This window comes from Bufo bufo, chromosome 3 (genome assembly GCF_905171765.1).
Source record: "Bufo bufo chromosome 3, aBufBuf1.1, whole genome shotgun sequence".
In the NCBI taxonomy this organism is placed as follows: Eukaryota; Metazoa; Chordata; class Amphibia; order Anura; family Bufonidae; genus Bufo; species Bufo bufo.
Window position 1 is genome coordinate 565,648,689 of NC_053391.1, and position 21,070 is coordinate 565,669,758.

Here is a 21,070-nt window from a genome sequence, read left to right on the forward strand (position 1 = left end):
CTCGGACACCTGTTGTTCATGCTACTCCCAGTTTGCAAGGGAATCCTCCCACATAATCAAGGGATAATTCTATACAGCCTTGATTTAAAAAAAAAAAAAAAAAAACTCTAGGATTCCTATGAAACTTTCAAGATTCCTCACATTTATTATTTATTGTTTTATATTCTTATATTGATATTTTAATCTTGAAAATTTGTTTAATAATATTTTATTATAAAAAGTCATTTTATAAGTGTTGGCAATCAGATATCAAGTTTATATTTCACATAATGATATATCACACCAATTGGGACATCTGGGCCAAAAAACGCATGTGTCCCTAAAAAAACGCATAAAAAACGCATGGAAACTGCAAGAGGAAAAAAATAAATAAAAAAAAATAAAAAAAAATTATTATTATTTTTTTTTTAAAATCAAGGCTGTATAGAATTATCCCTCGATTATGTGGGAGGATTCCCTTGCAAACTGGGAGTAGCATGAACAACAGGTGTCCGAGATTTGGGAAGCAATCAAAGGAATGGATAAAAATGGAGGCAAAGCAGGCAGGCACTTGACCACTGAGGAAGGGAGAGTGAATCTACCCGTAACGCGTATGGTGAAACAAGTGATGTACCTGCATTGAAAAGCCTCCGATAATACTGTATGGCCATACAGAAGAAAATCTCTACAGTAAAGGATTAACTATTCTTATCGTCGAAAGCTGCACCAAAGGAAATTGCGGAACAGAGTGGCAACTCCCGCGATCTTTGGAACTCCCGCAAAATTTAAACCAGCTTGCTGTATGGAGCGACTGAATAAGCCGGCAAATATTTAAAGCTCCATTGAAGCAATAGGGAGACAGCAGACGCTAGACGGTAAGCCAAATATCGATTTAAAGTTTTCTTCAATCCAAAGCTCATATCGACCATAAAAGGATATGCTATAAGAGACTTTTCACATTATCAGGATTCCTGTGGACACTTTATGAACATGTTGCGCTCCCAGTGAATACACCTACAACATTTTCAGTGACATTCAGTTTCCCAAATTGGGATAGAGCGCTAGAAGATAATACCCCCTCTTTCCCAAATAACAGCATATACTTGAAGTTTCTTGGTGTGATATATATTATTGAATTTATCGACACTATTGAGTCATATGAATATAGTGTTGATCATATCTACCACAATATATGTGATTGTAATGTTGTATATTATTGCTACATTGTTCTTATAAATTTTATTACTTTTATTTTATGGGGATATAATAAATATTTTCTGCACATGTCAATCTGGTTGCCAAGTGTATGAGTGCTCGCTCATTACTCTATTACTACATTTGCCTTTAAGAGAGGGTGGGGTGATTCCCTCTATATGAGCTTGCAGCACCATACCTTAACTACTTGTTAGTGAGCCACCACAACCTACCACTATTTTTCATATGCTAAAAATAGTTGCAAGTCCAGTCTATGTATGAGACACCAAGATGATTGTCTATAAATTGATGATAGTCTCATGTTCGAAGCTGAAGTGGATGGTGAGATATGGAGCCTGAAAGTCAAAAGTTCAAAACATTGTTACCCTTTTGCTTGTCAATTGTATATTTTGCAGGTACAGAGACCATGCATGTAAAAAATATGCTTCAAACTGCTAAGTTTGAACATCTTCCTGGGTAATTCCAAAAGGTCCTCATTGAGACTTGGGCTACTTTCACACTCTCGTTTTGGCTTTCCGTTTGTAAGATCCGTTCAGGGCTCTCACAAGCTGTCCAAAACGGCTCAGTTTTGCCCTAATGCATTCTGAATGGAAAATGATCCGCTCAGAATGCATCAGTTTGCCTCCGATCAGTCTGCATTCCGCTATGGGCCCAGAAAATTCAGTAATAGAGTTCCAGGGAACTTCCTGTATTTTGTATTTAAAATGTATGGAAAAGATCAGAAAAACAGGAGGCTGCTACCAAATATAGCAGCTCCGTTCCATTTGTATGAATGGAGGAGAGCTGCACTGTTTAGCAAAAAGGGTCTGCTTTATTGAATCTCATAAACCTGTTAAGAATCTAACATTAATAATCAAAAATAACAGCATGGTAAATAGTAGAGGTCGTATGCACTTTCATACAGACTTCCTGCTTGCCAATGGAAACATAATGGAATGCATTACTTTAGAAGGATGTTCGTTTATTTATCTAATTTATTGAGCATTATGGTCCAATAATGTTGTGTTGCCAGAACAGACTTTAGCATGTCTTATATTTCCTTTGTTTGGAATCTATTAAACGTAAGATTTTATATAAGCAGAAGCAAGCAAAACTTGTGGAAAAAATACTACTGCTTGGGGTAGGTAAGGGGTCTAACAGCAAGCGGCATAAGATAGAATGGAAAAAAAAAAGTACTGGTTTTGGGAAATCATACAAGCATTGAAAAGAAGACAGAGCAGCACCATTCAAGCACTCTCTTAAAGGGGTTGTCTGGGCTTTTACGGTTGATGACCTATCTTCAGGATCGGACACCCCCGCCAATCAGCTGTATGAGAATATGGTGCATGCAGTGCTTACGTGCCATTGCCCTTCCTGTCCGCTTATGCCTACGGTCTTTGCCATAGACAGCAGCATCGGACAGGAAGAGACACGTCACGTGTGCACTGCACGCATCGTCTCCTCATACAACTGATCGGTGGAGGTGCCAGGTATCGGACCCCCCTCTATCGGATATTGATGACCTATCCTGAGACTATATCATCAATAGTAAAGGCCAGGACAACCCCTTTAATAAAAATTGGTCACTAACCCTTTATCTGAATTTTTGTGCACTGCATTTGCCTTATGGTGAACCAACACAAACCGAAGAGGTCTTACAACCGCAGATGAGGACAGAAAATAGTTGTGTTATTATCAATAATACTAAAAAGTTGAAGAAAAAAAAGGAAAGTAACTAAAAACTCACTATATACAAAAGTAATTTTTCCTTAACACCATGTTTTTTTTTTTTTTTTTTTTACTATTTCAGCCAATTACCTAGGCATTATTTAGTTATTCTTTTGCAGAAATTGATGATTCACTTCTGCTGATCCATCGAAATTTTCACCTGTGGTGAAAATGTCCACTCTTCTGGCGCACAAATAACTTGCTTTTTTTAACCCCAGCCATTTTTTCACCTTAAGGACCAGGTAGTTTTTTTTAGCAAATCTGGACATGTGTCACTTTATGTGTATTACTTTGGAGCACTTTTACTTATAAATGTTGAGACTGTTTTCTCGTGACACATTGTATTTCACGATAGTGGTAAATCGATACGTTTCACCTTTATTTATAAATAAAATAAATAAACATGAAATAAAAAAAAATTGGAATTTGGAAAATTTGAATTTCTCATACGTCTACTTTATGTTGGCATCATTTTGCAAATGTCATTTTGTACTTTCAGAACTTTAGAAGGCTTTCAATTTTTAAACAAATTCAAGAAAATTTCCAAAAGCCACTTTAACCACCTCAGCCCCCAGTGCTTAAACACCCTGAAAGACCAGGCCACTTTTTACACTTCTGCACTACACTACTTTCACCGTTTATTGCTCGGTCATGCAACTTACCACCCAAATGAATTTTACCTCCTTTTCTTCTCACTAATAGAGCTTTCATTTGGTGGTATTTCATTGCTGCTGACATTTTTACTTTTTTTTGTTATTAATCGAAATTTAACGATTTTTTTGCAAAAAAATGACATTTTTCACTTTCAGTTGTAAAATTTTGCAAAAAAAACGAGATCCATATAGAAATTTTGCTCTAAATTTATAGTTCTACATGTCTTTGATAAAAAAAAAATGTTTGGGTAAAAAAAAAATGGTTTGGGTAAAAGTTATAGCGTTTACAAACTATGGTACAAAAATGTGAATTTCCGCTTTTTGAAGCAGCTCTGACTTTCTGAGCACCTGTCATGTTTCCTGAGGTTCTACAATGCCCAGACAGTACAAACACCCCACAAATGACCCCATTTCTGAAAGTAGACACCCTAAGGTATTCACTGATGGGCATAGTGAGTTCATAGAACTTTTTATTTTTTGTCACAAGTTAGCGGAAAATGATGATTTTTTTTTTTTTTCTTACAAAGTCTCATATTCCACTAACTTGTGACAAAAAATAAAAAGTTCTATGAACTCACTATGCCCATCAGCGAATACCTTGGGGTCTCTTCTTTCCAAAATGGGGTCACTTGTGGGGTAGTTATACTGCCCTGGCATTCTAGGGGCCCAAATGTGTGGTAAGGAGTTTGAAATCAAATTCTGTAAAAAATGACCTGTGAAATCCGAAAGGTGCTCTTTGGAATATGGGCCCCTTTGCCCACCTAGGCTGCAAAAAAGTGTCACACATCTGGTATCTCCGTACTCAGGAGAAGGTGGGGAATGTGTTTTGGGGTGTCATTTTATATATACCCATGCTGGGTGAGAGAACTATCTTGGCAAAAAACAACTTTTCCCATTTTTTTTATACAAAGTTGTCATTTGACCAATATATTTATCTTGATGGGCATAGTGAGTTCATATAAGTTTTTATTTTTTGTCACAAGTTTGTGGAATATGAGACTTTATATGAAAAAAAAAAAAAATCATCATTTTCCACTAACTTGTGACAAAAAATAAAAAATTCTAGGAACTTGCCATGCCCCTCACGGAATACCTTGGGGTGTCTTCTTTCCAGGGGCCCTAATGTCTGGTAAGTAGGTAAATGACCTGTGAAATCCGAAAGGTGCTCTTTGGAATGTGGGCCCCTTTGCCCACCTAGGCTGCAAAAAAGTGTCACACATCTGGTATCTCCGTACTCAGGAGAAGGTGGGGAATGTGTTTTGGGGTGTCATTTTACATATACCCATGCTGGGTGAGAGAAATATATTGGCAAAAGACAACTTTTCCCATTTTTTTTATACAAAGTTGGCATTTGACCAAGATATTTATCTCACCCAGCATGGGTATATGTAAAATGACACCCCAACTTCTGCTGAATACGGAGATACCACATGTGTGACACTTTTTTTTAAATCAAATTCAGACATTTGGATACCAGACTTCTTCTCACGCTTTGGGGCCCCTAAAATGCCAGGGCAGTATAAATACCCCACATGTGAGCCCATTTTGGAAAGAAGACACCCCAAGGTATTCAATGAGGGGCATGGCGAGTTCATTGAAAAAAAAAAAATTTTGGCACAAGTTAGCGGAAATTGATTTTTTGGATTTTGTTCTCACAAAGTCTCCCTTTCCGCTAACTTGGGACAAAAATTTCAATCTTTCATGGACTCAATATGCCCCTCAGCGAATACCTTGGGGTGTCTTCTTTCCAAAATGGTGTTATTTGTGGGGTGTTTGTACTGCCCTGGCATTTGAGGGTCTCCGCAATCATTACATGTATGCCCAGCATTAGGAGTTTCTGCTATTCTCCTTATATTGAGCATACGGGTAATGAGCATACGGCACAGATTTCTTCATTCGCATCGATCAATGTGGATGAAAAAATCTCTGCCAAAAAAAGAAAAAGGAGGGGAAAGGCGTCTGCCAGGACATAGGAGCTCCGCCCAACATCCATACCCACTTCAGCTCGTATGCCCTGGCAAACCCGATTTCTCCATTCACATCAATCGATGTGGATGAATAAATCATTGCCGGGATTTTTTTTTTTTTATATATACAAAGTGTTTGCCAAAGTATATGAACACCGCCACCTCCTCAGCTCATATGCCTCGGCAAACATATCTTTTACTGCAGAGGAGAAATCTCGTCTTGCAGCGCCGCATACACCGACTTGCGTGTAATCTGACAGCAGCGCAATGCTTCTGTCCGAATGCACATCAGTGCTGCAGCTGGTCGATCGGTTGGTCCACCTGGAAGGTAAAAAAAACAAAACAAAAAAGAAAAAACCAGGCCGCAAAGCAATAACTTTATTAACTTTAGAACAGAACATATTAACTTTTTTAAACTTTTTAAACTTTTTTACTTACCGGTAATTTTTTTTTTGTTTAGTTTTTTTTACCTTTATAGAACAAACCTCTCCTTGCCCATGGGACAATGTGCAAAGCGCCCAAAGATGTGGCGAAGTACGTTATGCACTTTATCCCAGGTGAAAGGAGAGGTTTGCAGCAGCTGAGAGTAAAATGGCCCTAATAGCCCTGTGTGCCTGTCCTGTGAGATGCAATCCCTATGCTAGGTGTACCTGTGTGTGGTACTTCCGGAAACACTCTCCAAAGCATAGGGCAGGGTGGTCCGGACAGTCAGGACAGAAATAGCGGGTGTCACGCCTTATTCCACTCCTGCTACAGACACTACATCTTTTTCGGGGTGACGGTTGGGTTGAGGTACCAGGAACGACACTGGGGAAATGTCGCTCGTGTAGACGGCTAACTACACTGGGGGATGGGGCCACGGAACCTCCTGGGTAAAGGAGGTTCTCGATGATCTCTTCCTGGAATTTGAGGAAAGATCGTGTTCTCCCAGCCTTACTGTAGAGAACAAAACTATTGTAGAGCGCCAATTGAATTAAATATACAGACACCTTCTTATACCAGCGTCTGGTTCTGCGGGAAACTAAATACGGAGACAACATCTGGTCATTGAAGTCCACCCCTCCCATGAGCGCCCCAGCGTCTGGTTCTGCGGGAAACTAAATACGGAGACAACATCTGGTCATTGAAGTCCACCCCTCCCATGAGCGCATTATAGTCGTGGACACAGAGGGGCTTTTCAATGACACGGGTTGCTCGCTCAATTTGGATTGTCGTGTCTGCGTGAATGGAGGAGAGCATGTAAACGTCACGCTTGTCTCTCCATTTCACCGCGAGCAGTTCTTCGTTACACAAGGCAGCCCTCTCCCCCCTTGCAAGACGGGTGGTTACAAGCCGTTGGGGGAAGCCCACGCGACTAGTTCGCGCGGTGCCACAGGCGCAAATCCGTTCTAGAAACAAATGCCTAAAGAGGGCCACACTTGTGTAAAAATTGTCCACATAAAGATGGTACCCCTTGCCGAATAAGGGTGACACCAAGTCCCAGACTGTCTTCCCACTGCTCCCCAGGTAGTCAGGGCAACCGACCGGCTCCAGGGTCTGATCTTTTCCCTCATAGATCCGAAATTTGTGGGTATAGCCTGTGGCCCTTTCACAGAGCTTATACAATTTGACCCCATACCGGGCACGCTTGCTTGGGATGTACTGTTTGAAGCCAAGGCGCCCGGTAAAATGTATTAGGGACTCGTCTACGCAGATGTTTTGCTCGGGGGTATACAAATCTGCAAATTTCTGGTTGAAATGGTCTATGAGGGGCCGAATTTTGTGGAGCCGGTCAAAAGCTGGGTGGCCTCTGGGACGGGAGGTGGTGTTGTCGCTAAAATGCAGGAAACGGAGGATGGCCTCAAATCGTGCCCTGGACATAGCAGCAGAGAACATGGGCATGTGATGAATCGGGTGCGTTGACCAATATGACCGCAATTCATGCTTTTTTGTCAGGCCCATGTTGAGGAGAAGGCCCAAAAAAATTTTAATTTCGGAAACTTGGACTGGTTTCCACCGGAAAGGATGGGCATAAAAGCTTCCCGGGTTGGCGGATATAAATTGTGTGGCATACTGGTTGGTCTCTGCCACGACTAAGTCCAAGAGCTCCGCAGTCAAGAACAGCTCAAAAAATCCCAGGGCCGAACAGATTTGAGCCGTCTCAACCCGAACTCCAGACTGGGCGGTGAAAGGGGGAACTACAGGTGCGGCTGAAGTTGGTGACTGCCAATCAGGGTTTGCCAGCACCTCAGGGATTCTAGGGGCTCTACGGGCCTGTCTGTGCGGTGGCTGCGACGGGGTAACTAGTGCACGTGCCACCGTACCAGCTTCAACTGCCCTTCTGGTGCTCGCCACGTCACCATGTTGTACGGCAGTGCTGGTACTAGGTCCAGGGAGGGCTGCGCTGCTGGTGTATGCCTCACCACGTGATCTGGCAGCGACAGCCCCACTCTGCTGCTCTTGAAGCGGATCCTGCATAACCTGTGGTCTAACGACACGGGGCCGGGTACGCCTGGTGCTGCCAGGGACCTCCACCTCCTCGTCCGAACTTTGGGTCAGAGAGCCACTGCTTTCCACAGGTTCATATTCTGACCCGCTAGATTCATCAGATGAGGGTTCCCACTCCTCATCCGACTGGGTCAGAATCCTGTAGGCCTCTTCAGAAGAATACCCCGTTTGACATTTTGGACTACTAAATTTAGGGGTATTCCCTGAGGCTACCCAAGAAAAAAAGCAAGCCTGTTTTGGGTGGAGGGCGAACTAAAGTGACACTAATACTATTATAGATCTGACCGTGATGAGTTTTGATCACTTACAGATACTATAAAAGTACAAATGCTGATTAGCGATACGCTATTCAGCGAATAAAAGTGACTGCGGTGCGGTGGGGTGGGCGCTAACTGACGCTAACTACCTAACCAAGGGGCCTAAACTATCCCTAAAACCTAACAGCCAATACTAGTGAAAAAAAAAAAAGTGACAGTTTACACTGATCACTTTTTTTCCTTTCACTGGTGATTGACAGGGGCGATCAAAGGGGTGATCAAAGGGTTAATTGGGGTGCAGGGGGGTGATCAGGGGCTACAGTGAAGTGTTTGGTGTACTCACAGTGATGTCTGCTTCTCTGCTGGATCCAACCGACGAAAAGGACCAGCAGAGGAGCAGAGAAGCCATATAACAGATCATATTTACTAATATGATCTGTTATATGGCTTGTGATTGGATTTTTTAAAAATCGCCAGCCTGCCAGCCAATGATCATTGCTGGCAGGCTGGTGACGAACTTGTTCTTTAACTTTTGCCGGCCCGCGATGCGCATGCGCGGGCCAGCTTGGAGCGAAATCTCGCGTCTCGCGAGATGACGCGTATATGCGTGACTGTGCGCAGCGCTGCCACCTCCGGAACGCGAATCTGCGTACAGCGGTCCGGAGGTGGTTAAAGGGTTTCTGTCACCCCACAAAACTCATTTTTTTTTTTTTTGGATAGTTAGATTCCTTATAGGGCGATATAGGAGAATATAATAGTCTTACTTACTTTCATGCGGCCGATTCTTTATAAAACGAAGTTTTATAATATGTAAATGAGGGCTCTACCAGCAAGTAGGGCGTCTACTTGCTGGTAGCCGCAGCAGCAATCCGCCCCCTCGCCGTGTTGATTGACAGGGCCAGCCGGGATCTCCTCCTCCGGCCGGCCCTGTCAGTATTTAAAAAATCGCGCGCCTCTGGTCATTCGGCGCAGGCGCTCTGAGGAGGAGGAGGCTCGTCTCCTCAGCACTCCCTCAGTGCGCCTGCGCCGATGACGTCTTCTCTTTCGGTGATGTCATCGGCGCAGGCGCACTGAGGAGACGAGCCTCCTCATCTCAGAGCGCCTGCGCCGAATGACCAGAGGCGCGCGATTTTTGAATTACTGACAGGGCTGGCCGGAGGAGGAGATCCCGGCTGGCCCTGTCAATCAACACGGCGAGGGGGCGGATTGCTGCTGCGGCTACCAGCAAGTAGACGCCCTACTTGCTGGTAGAGCCCTCATTTACATATTATAAAACTTTGTTTTATAAAGAATCGGCCGCATGAAAGTAAGACTATTATATTCTCCTATATCGTCCTATAAGGAATCTAACTATCCAAAAAAAAAATAATGAGTTTTGTGGGGTGACAGAAACCCTTTAATGACCAATTCAGTTTTCAAGTCACTGTGTGGCTTATGTAGTAGCAACCACCCATAAATGACCCCATTTTACAAATTACACCCCTGAAGTTATTCAAAACTGATTTTACAAACTTTGTTAACCCTTCGCAAGAATTAAAAGGAAAATGGAGGCAAAATTTAACTTTTTTTACATTTTAATCCATTTTTTCCAGTAAAGTATCAAGAGTTAACAGCAAAACAAACTACAATATTTATTACCCCGAATCTTCAGTTTACAGAAATACCCCACATGGAATCAAATTGCTGTATGGGCACATGGCAGGGCGCAGAAGGGAAGGATCACCATTGGAGCGCGGATTTTGCTGGAATGGTTTTTGGGTGCCATGTAACATTTGAAGAGAACCTGAGTACTCCTAGAATAGAAACCCCCAAAAAGTGACCCCATTTTGGAAACTAAAAGAATTGGGACCACTTTGACCCCACAGCTTTTTGGGAAGCAGGATAAAGAAATTGCGGCAACGCTGCCATTGCTTTTTAGGTTTTGTTATTGCAGTGAACACAGTGCAGGAAAAATGACATGTTATCTTTATTCTGCTGCTCAGTACGATTACAGAGCTTCCAATTTTAGAGACTGTTTTGAAACTTTTTTACAGCGTTCATCTGACGGGGAAGATCATGTGTTATTTTTATACAGCTGGTTATTGATGTGACGATGCCCAATATATATTTTTTTGCAATCTTACACAAATGGAAAGGGTGCTTTTCTATTATTTTTTTTTACTTGAAATGTATTGTTTAGAAACACTTTTGGACTATGGAACTTCAACATTTAAGGGTTGGATCACTGTTTCACTGCAGTACGATACATATTGTACTGCATTGACTGTCTGTGTATTACACTGACCATTCGCTTAAGAGACCCAGCCTGGGGGGCTCTTTGCAAAGCTTGGGGCTGCCATGGCAACCATCGAGACCCCACCACCAGAGCATGGGGACCTGATGGGGTGAGAGAAGGAGCCCCCTCCCTCTGCGAACCTCCTACATGCTGCAGTCAGCGCTAATCATGGCAAAAAGGGGGTTAATCTGCCAGCATCAGTGTTTTTACCAATGTTAGCCTGGCCCCTGCTGTATCTGCCGTCAGTAACAACCCGGCCCCTGCAGCAAATCAACGACGTGTGTGGGGAATCGCCAGTTAACTGCAGGCAAGAATGCTCGTCCTAATGCGTTAAGTACCGGCTAGTTAGGACGAGCATGCTCGTCCTGCATCGGCAAGGTGATAATGCGGGTAATAAATGTACACACACACACACACACACACACACACACACACACACACACATACATACATACATACATACATACATACATACAGGTGAAACTCGAAAAATTAGAATATCGTGCAAAGTTCATTTATTTCAGTAATGCAACTTAAAAGGTGAAACTAACATATGAGAGACTCATTACATGCAAAGCGAGATATTTCAAGCCTTTATTTGTTATAATTTGGATGATTATGGCTTACAGCTTATGAAACCCTAAAGACTCAATTTTGAGGTACCCTTTGCTCAGGGGGTAAGTATTAATTAGCTGACTAGAGAGTGAGACACTGAGCCTAGAATAGTGAACCTTTTCACAAAATTAAAATTTTAAGCTGCATTAATGTAATTCCTTTTAATTTGCATTACTTAAATAAATGGACTTTTGCACGATACTCAAATTTTTCGAGTTTCACCTGTACATACAGTACAGACCAAAAGTTTGGACACACCTTCTCATTCAAAGAGTTTTCTTTATTTTCATGACTATGAAAATTGTAGATTCACACTGAAGGCATCAAAACTATCAATTAACACATGTGGAATTATATACATAACAAACAAGTGTGAAACAACTGAAAATATGTCATATTCTAGGTTCTTCAAAGTAGCCACCTTTTGCTTTGATTACTGCTTTGCACACTCTTGGCATTCTCTTGATGAGCTTCAAGAGGTAGTCCCCTGAAATGGTTTTCACTTCACAGGTGTGCCCTGTCAGGTTTAATAAGTGGGATTTCTTGCCTTATAAATGGGGTTGGGACCATCAGTTGTGTTGAGGAGAAGTCAGGTGGATACACAGCTGATAGTCCTACTAAATAGACTGTTAGAATTTGTATTATGGCAAGAAAAAAGCAGCTAAGTAAAGAAAAACGAGTGGCCATCATTACTTTAAGAAATGAAAGTCAGTCAGTCAGCCGAAAAATTGGGAAAACTTTGAAAGTAAGGGCTATTTGACCATGAAGGAGAGTGATGGGGTGCTGCGCCAGATGACCTGGCCTCCACAGTCACCGGACCTGAACCCAATCGAGATGGTTGGGGTGAGCTGGACGGCAGAGTGAAGGCAAAAGGGCCAACAAGTGCTAAGCATCTCTGGGAACTCCTTCAAGACTGTTGGAAGACCATTTCAGGGGACTACCTCTTGAAGCTCATCAAGAGAATGCCAAGAGTGTGCAAAGCAGTAATCAAAGCAAAAGGTGGCTACTTTGAAGAACCTAGAATATGACATATTTTCAGTTGTTTCACACTTGTTTGTTATGTATATAATTCCACATGTGTTAATTCATAGTTTTGATGCCTTCATAGTCATGAAAATAAAGAAAACTCTTTGAATCAGAAGGTGTGTCCAAACTTTTGGTCTGTACTGTACATACACAATGACAAGATAATAATAATAATAAAAAAGCACCCAATTAGAAATGTCACATTGCTTCAAAACTCAGCATTCGGTTATGTCTCACAGATAAGTAAATGATTACAAGTGTGGACTGTTTAGACCAGGGCTGGCCAACCTGCGGCTCTCCAGCTGTTGTAAAACTACATTTTCCCACCATGCCATGCTGTAGGCTGATAGTTGTAGGCTGTCTGGGCATGCTGGGAGTTGTAGTTTTGCAACAGCTGGAGAGCCGCAGGTTGGCCAGCCCTGGATTAGACAGTCTTGTAAAAGAGCTTCTCAGAGAATACTTTTGGGTAGTGTACCTCTTGGTAAGAGGTCATTGACTGCTAGTATTCCTCTAAAACGCACTCAGACATTTTTCCCAGTTGACAGACTTTGAGAGGGGGCACATAACTGGACTGAGAAGCAAGATTTTTGTTTTGACAAACTGACCACCATCTGGGTTGTTCTGACCTAGCTGTTAGGAGGTGTGAGGAGCAGTGGTTACGTGAGAGCAAAAACCCACAACGAACAGGCTATGGACGGCCCAGACATACCACCAATAGAGGATCATTTGATTTGCAACAAGCATGAATACCTCTCCGTTTCACTGGCCATCATCCAGACACAGGTGAGACCTTCCTTACACACCCGTTTCTGGCTGGACAATTTCCTTGCACTTAGCAGAAGGAAATTTGGGGTCATGGCACACATTATGTGTCCTGCCATTGACAGCTAGCAACTGTTGCCTTCCTTTGCATTGGGTCGTGAATGAGTAACCTGGACTGCAACTTTAACCCCTTCCTGATGCAATTTTTCCATTTTCATTTTTTCGCTCCCTGCCATCCAGTACAGGCACATTGTGGCACTGCACTGCAATAAGCTGGTCTTTTTGCTTTAATATTGTAGTGACATATATCAAGTTTAATTTGATCCCAACAACTCCTCCTTGGTGTGTTATTTATTTTTTTGTCAATGAGTGAGAGTGCGTGTTATTTTTAATTTTCTGGTTTTTTTTTTCAGACACGTAGGATTGGCTTGATGGAACAAAGGGCAGAGAATATGACCCTGTATGGAGAGAGATGAATATTTAATGAAATATGACCATTTTGGTAACAAAATAGAAATATCACAAAGAACACTTCCTAATCATATGTACAGGGAGAAGGTAGAGAAGAAAAGAACTGCTGGTGAGTTCCATATTCCTATGTGAAAATCTATTCCTAAATGGACTGAGATCATAATTGGACAGGTTGCAATAGTTTAGGAAGATTTTAGAACTTCAGGAGAATGAAACCTGTAGTTGTGACAAACGGGAGTTGAAGCAATAAAGCATTCAGCATTAGGCCTAAGGGTGTGTGGATGAAGGGGAAGAATGCGGGATAAAGCTTGAATGAGGTCAGTGTTGTAAAGCAATGAATTCCCAGATGTATAAAAAGTCCATTTGTAATTAGTGCCAGCCTACTTCCAACACTGAAATAGAAAAGCATTGTTAACATCCTCCTCGTGAATTCCATCATATACTCAAAGAAGGAATAGCAACAAGGTACCTATACTTCATACAGAAAGTCACTGAATATCGAAAAATACAAGTACAATTTGGCTTAAAAATAAAAAGTAATCGTGTTCTTGTGCAGTAGACTGAATGAAGTCTTAAAATACTATGTAAATTTACTATATCAATTATCACCAAAATATACTGTACAGTGCATTACCTATGCATAGCTGCTTAAAGAAACACACCAGAATAGGAATCATCTTGGGTTTGGTTTATTAAATTCCCCATGCCCACCCCCCCCAAATCCTAAAAAGTTAAAAAACAAAAAATCGATTCTTTCATACTTTTTGTGATGCACAACAAAACAAATCTGTAAGTGGAAGTTGGTGTGCTAGACAATGCCAAACCGTTCTGATCTTTTCCTCTTCTTTGCCTGGAATGAAAAGAAAAAATGTGAAATGTGGAAAAACTACATATACAACTGCTGCCTGTCCACCAGCTTATAGAGATCTCTACATTTTGCAGAGTAAGGGTTCGATATCTGTGTGCTCAATAGAAAAATACATTGGCTGCTCCTCTTCATTAACGTACACAGACCATTTGAAAGCAGTAGTAAAGAAGTTGGAGGTAGTAATACACAGCTGGCATACAGCGCTTTATGGACACTGCTTCCTGTTCTGACATCCCCCACCTTTCGCAGCTCCCACGTGCCCTTTGACCCACGATAGGGGCTAATTGGCCAGCCTTCCCCCCACCTGAGGCTGTTAGGAGGCACATGGCCTCTGTGGCACAGAGTTCACACTTCTGACAGAAGCCCTTACATTTTTGTGTAAGGTAACCAGGAGTCATGAAAAGTGCATATTTGACCCCACATTCCAAAGTTTTACAAGCCAATGCATGAGCTACATTGCCAACACATACTCTACTTCCAGCTGTGTTGAGCTGCACATTAGAATCTTCAATCTAATAGGAAACTACAGAATACATTTACTCAATTTCTGCAAGTTTGTCAAATATTTACACCTGCAGAGGTTCATACAAAATACACATATCTCCTTCGCATACATCATACCTCCAGTGCAATGCTTAGACAATGCTAAAAATCAGAAACAAACTTAACTCTTAAAAGTAAAAAAGGAACAAGATATATTTTAAACTTTTTTATTTATTTTTATCTATCTAGAACAATGACCTAAAAGGAGAATCTCCATTCTTACTGCTACAGCAATGAAAAGAACCAGCATTTTTCCTGGTTTGTTAGGCGCATCTACAAAGCTCAATTCTTAACGCATCTGGGTTATGACACATGACAGATTGATGAGCCTGTTTCAGAAATACTCTCCTTGCGTTACATGCTTAGATTATGGCTACTAAAACGTCTTATCCATTATAAGAAATATACTCTCACATAAGAACCTAGAACAGAGAAACTGCAACATGCTCAAATATCAAACAGGAGTCCCAAGTGTGGGGCTATGTCCACACTGCGTTAACATCCAGCAGCTAGGACGCAGGTGCCATGGAGCAGAGTACTACGTACTTGCGCAAGCTGCTGTGGGTTCAATATTAACTGGTTAGAACAGAACTGTTTATCGGGGGATCATTCCTGTTGGTTGCATGGTAACCCAAAAAACACATGGCTATTAATGAATAAAGAACAAATTCAGTTCTAGTCAGTTAAGATGATCCCCTGCGGCCTGCACAACCACCATGTTCCAACTGTGGCAATAACCTTGCTGGGGTAGTGTGGAGAACAATCATCATTCTAGACAACAATTCATCGTCTTGACCTTAGTATTCATTAAAGAAGTCTTTCCAACTTTCTCATAAAGTTATGGCTTGATAGGAGTTGCTGTAGTTTATTGCCAATTGGCAGTAAATACTGTCACCTTACAATGATGGCTGCTAAAAAGTGGCGTTCCAAGATTAACAACCATCACATGTCAAATGATGGGTATACCAGTTCATGCCCAGGTCAATAACGAGGCAAGAAAGTAAAGCCATACTCCAACACATGTTGAATGGCTAAAGTAAAGATTATAACTTAAAGATAGGGCTCATCATGCTGATTAAAACAATATACTTTTCCTTTGTGTCTATGCTAAACAGCTGCAGAGATATCTGTACTTTTATTCATATGCAAATTAGCATGTTGGAGTACCAGGGGTTGGGCTGAATACTTGGAGCACTGCAGCTGGAAAAATTACAGAGGAGAGCGACTAAACTGATAAGGGGCATGGAGGGTCTTCGTTATGAAGAAAGATTAAAACAATTCTATTTATTAAGTCTTGAGATGAGACGTCTAAGGGGGGGACATGATTAACCTATACAAATATATAAATGGGCAATACAAAAAATTTGGTGAAAATCTGTTCCAAGTCAAATGCCCTCAAAAGACAAGGGGGCACTGCCTCTGACTAGAGAAGAAAAAGTAAAGTCTCCAGAAGCATCAAAGCTTCTTTACAGTAAGAACTGTGAATCTGTGGAATAGACTTCCTCAGGACGTGGTCACAGAAGGAACAGTGAGTGGGCAGTTTTAAAAAGGGTTTAGATGAATTCTTGAAAGTAAATTACATTAATGCCCCCCCCCCCCCCCCCCCAATCATCCCTTGGTTGAACTTCATGGACTCATGTCTTTTTTTTCAACCGTATCAACCATGGAACTATGATTGTAACACCCCCTGTGCTCCGCAAGCTCCCCCCTCCTCTTGATTAACAAGGCTAGACATCAGCATGCTGAGGGCAGAGCAGTGTCCTAGCATGTACATATTATATACACTACTTACTGCATTTGTACCACAGTGAGGTATGCTTAGAAAGCTAATACATATATTACAGCTTTATTCACAAGCAAAATGTATAATTATAATAAAACCAGTAATGTGTTAGCTCTCTAAGCATAGATAAACCATTCTTTTCTGTGGTAATACTATAGCTACATAGTAAGTGCTCAGGTTTGCAGGTAGAAAATCCTAGGTTTGAATCTTGGAATAGACAGATATTTTTTTTCTTACACAATAACCCATAATAAAAGTCTATATCCCTATCATATTGAGAATGTTTTTTATGCTTACAAAGCTAATGCATATTGCTGGTTTCGTTATAATAATATTTTACCTTTGAAAAAAAGTTACAATAAAAAAAATAAAAAATAAAATAAAAAAAAAGTATAAATGAACTTTCTCATTTGTGGACAGCTGGACAACTTATGTCCTTGCTGAGTTTGTAGCTGCACAGAGATCGTACAGCTGCAGAAAATAGTTGTCAATAACAGGCGGACTCCTCAAAAAGAAGGCAGAGGATTATTACTGTCCCAAGCTTACCCATCGTTCAAGGAGCGTCATACAGTATACAGATCAGGAAATCGCCATAATAGTTCCTCCTGCCATCACAGCAATCATGTGATTTCCGAGTGACTGCAGGAGTTTCTGGGTGTAAGGAGACCCAAATCAGCTCTGGTGGGCGGCTTCGGAGGCTACATTTAACCTGTAACTGGGGCCAATGTCAGTCCCAGTTACAGGATAAATCAGTAATACTAAAAACCGTCTAGTTAGAATGTCCCCAAATGTCTCAGATGACCTTATGGGGAACAAGATTTGTACAATAAAATAGAAAAAAGTACTTGTATAAATAAAGACAAAATAATTGGCTGCAGTGGTCACATATTGTAAACAGGCAGCAGCAGGACCACCAGACCAGTGGTGCACAGAATAACACCGGTGAAAGGAGCAGTGGGGAGGCTTGTTAGAGATTTAAAATTATTTTGGACAACACCTTCAACTTACAGGGCTTCAATTATATTTTGAAGTCAGAACATACATTTTTTACAAAATCATCAAATTCCTACTTATGCCAGGTTTACCTCAACATCATCAGTAACAGAAGCGGAGTTCGTAACTATGCCAAAACGCTCTTTTCTCTTCTTAAGTTTCTCATCATCTTCACCCTGTTAGTTGGACAGAAAAATTAGAAAATATGATTAAACTCTGAAGACAAGTACATTTGTAATACAATAGAAACAAAACTATTAAAACACGTACGAAAAATGAGTCATTACGGTTATTTCACACCCCATCCGCATTTATTGCGAATTGCACGCGAACCCATTAATTTCTATGTCTGCAAAAATGCCATCTGTGTGCTGCCTGCATCCGTGTAGCTAATTATAGGACAAGTCCTAATCTTGTCTGTTTTGTGGACAAGAATAGGCATTTTTACAAGGGGGACCACGAGAAGTGAGGGATGCACACGGACCACATTTGTATTTTGCAGATACGCGATTTGCAAACCAGAAAACTAATACGGCTGTGTGACTGTAGACTTAAATGGATTCTGTCATGAGATTTGAGACCTATAACCTAAACATATGGCCAGGTCCGTACTAATAACCTGAATCCGAAAGGGTCCTTATTAAATGTGCCTGTGGCTCTATTAGCACATAAAACTGGTTTTTATAACCTGTTATTCCCCTCTGCCAGATCCCGCGCGTGCGCACTAGGCATAAGCTGAGGGACCGGACGATTGCGGAGGCGGGGCTGAGGTGAGGAAGGCGGCGATTTCAACTGGGAAGGCGGCGCTGGGCACCAGACGGAGATGGGTGCAGCCGGGCACTCTGTATGAAGCGTCCCCTTGGGCACCTTAGGTAGGTGAATAACAGGTTATAAAAACCAGTTTTATGTGCTCATAGAGCCACAGGAAGATTTAATAAGGTCAGTTTCGGATTCAGGGTATTAGTAGGGACCTGGCCATATGTTTAGGTTATAGGCCTAAAATGTCATGACAGAATCCCTTTAAACTGACAAATGTTATTATAATATTACTCAGCTTTAAAAACTACTTTATTTTTGTACACCTATATTACCTGACCTATAAAGGCCACATGCATCAAACAACTCCTACAAAATAATTGTGTATACCCAAAAATCATTTATAGTCCAAAATCGCCATAAAACAATATGTTCTTTATTTAATCATCATATTAAAAAACAGAGAAAGAGCCCATGCAACATTGGTGAAAAAAATAAGCGAGGGACCACTGGAACAAGGCTAGCAATAATTATATCCACATTAAGAGGGCATACACAATCTCATATGATCTGTCCACTACCACAAAGTATGCCTTAATATACATAAGTCCTAACAGTTGTCCAACACAGACTAAAAATAAGGACAATATATAGGCCACTAAGTGTAGCTACCACACTCACCCTACATGTTTTGCCACCAGGCTTCCCCTGACTAATATACCAGTACCGAATTAAGGAAACTCAAAATTATGATCCTCTGGGTTTCCTTGAGAACTGGAGTTGAGAAACACCACTCTAAAGAATACATGATCTTTTCACCAAAAGTAACCCTTTACCCACTACTATGGTTTACATCCACTGGTAATAGCAAACATTTATCATTATTCTAAGTAGGGATGTCCCGATACCATTTTTTTAAGACAGAGTACGAGTACCGATACTTTTATTTAAGTACTCACCGATACCAATTACCGATACCAATAATAACAGCGGCGCAGTTGCTGATAGCAATGAAAGAAATTAAAGCTGGAATTTGGTTGCTATGGACAACTGCTTTACTTTTCCTTTGTACAAGGGTTAATAAATTAATAAATGGGCATATAACAGTGCTTCCCAACCAATGTGCCTCCAGCTGTTGCAAAACTACAACTCCCAGCATGCCCGCACAGCTTTTGGCTGTGCAGGCATGCTGGGGAGGTGTAGTTTTGCAACAGCTGGAGGCACACTGGTTGGGGATCACTATTATATGCCCATTGCCCCCACCACCACCTTATTTTATTATTCACCGTTTGTCTGTTTTAACATGAAATGGAGAGAAATTAACTGGATTTCTTCTCCATTTCATGCATCAAACCCACCTGGCCACGTGACCTCTCCGATATTCTTTACTTCATTACATATTTCCGGCATAAATCTGTGACAACCCCTTTAATGGCCAGCATAATGAAGGCGACTGAGTAGTCACAGACTGTATGAGTGCTCCCAGTCTGGTAGATCCTTGGTGACAACCACAGCAGCCAGCATCACAGCAGTCACAGGGGTTGTCACCCACTTTCCCTGAAGTTCTCAATGCCAGCTCCTCCCACTTCTGCTCTTGATGGCTCTGCTTATGAGAGGCGGCCATATTGGCTGTCACACAGCTTTCTCAGAATCAGATGTGGCTGGCAGACATAAGAATGGACTGCAGTAACTGGGCTCCGGCAGCTCCTGCCATCTCTCCACCTCCGGCCGGGCTTCTTGCAGTCCCCTGAGGATAATATCCAGAACCCCAGCCAGAGGCGGCCTCCTCCTGCCGCAGCCAGGCCAGCATGTCCCCAGGTGTATAATATTAGCTGCCATCCCCACGCTGATCAGCTGGGAGCAGCGCCACCGCCGACAGGAAGAGAAGATGGAACACGCCGCTGCTGCAGCCGCCGCCCGGAAGAAGATGGGACACGCCTCCGCCACCGCTGATCTAGGGCCATGAGGTATCGGCGACATTTGCACGAGTTCAAGTACTCGTGCAAATGTCCGGTATCGGCCCCGATACCGATACTGGTATCGGGACATCCCTAATTCTAAGGCTACTTTCACACTTGCGTTTGGTGCAGATCTGTCTTGTATCTGCACAGCCGGATCTGCACCGATAATGCAAACGCTTGTATCCATTTATAACGGATCCATTTGCATTATTCATTAAAAAAATAGTCAAAACGGATCCGTCTTGACTTACATTGAAAGTAAATGGGGGACGAATCCGTTTTCAATTGCACCATATTGTGTCAGTGAAAACGGATCCATCCCCATTGACTTACATTGTAAGTCATGACGGATCCGTTTGGCTCTGCATCGTCAGACGGTCACCAAAACGCTGCAAGCTGCGTTTTAAAGACCGTCTAAAAAACGCAACGGAGACCAAACGCAGCCAAATTGATGCATTCTGAATGGATCCTTATCCATTCAGAATGCATTGGGGCTGAACTGATCCGTTTTGAGCCGCTTGTGAGAGCTCTGAAATGGATCTCACAAGCGGACCCAGAAACGCCAGTGTGAAAATAGCTTAAAGGGACTCTGTCACCACTTTCTAACCCCCCCTTTTAAAAGTATTGTTATCTCCATGGCGCCCCTGTGATTACAAAGGTGTTGTTAGAAGATAAATTTGCTGTCTCCTTTTGATAAAAAGAGCTTTTATCTAACCTGTCAATCTTCTTGATAAGGTGCCCAGGGCGTTTCT

The 21,070-nt window shown here is 41.8% G+C and overlaps 1 protein-coding gene across 1 annotated transcript in view; it reads right to left on the reverse strand.

Moving 5' to 3' along the window:
* Window positions 1-14,109: 14,109 nt before the first annotated feature.
* LOC120996005 (SAP domain containing ribonucleoprotein) overlaps window positions 14,110-21,070 on the reverse strand; it is a 176,105-nt gene continuing 169,144 nt past the window's right edge. The window contains exons 10-11 of the mRNA XM_040425600.1: window positions 17,694-17,777; window positions 14,110-14,264 (exon numbers count right to left, since the gene is read on the reverse strand). Of these exons, the coding sequence (XP_040281534.1) occupies window positions 14,223-14,264; window positions 17,694-17,777 (126 nt within the window). The 3' untranslated portion in view covers window positions 14,110-14,222. The remainder of the gene's footprint in view (window positions 14,265-17,693; window positions 17,778-21,070) is intronic.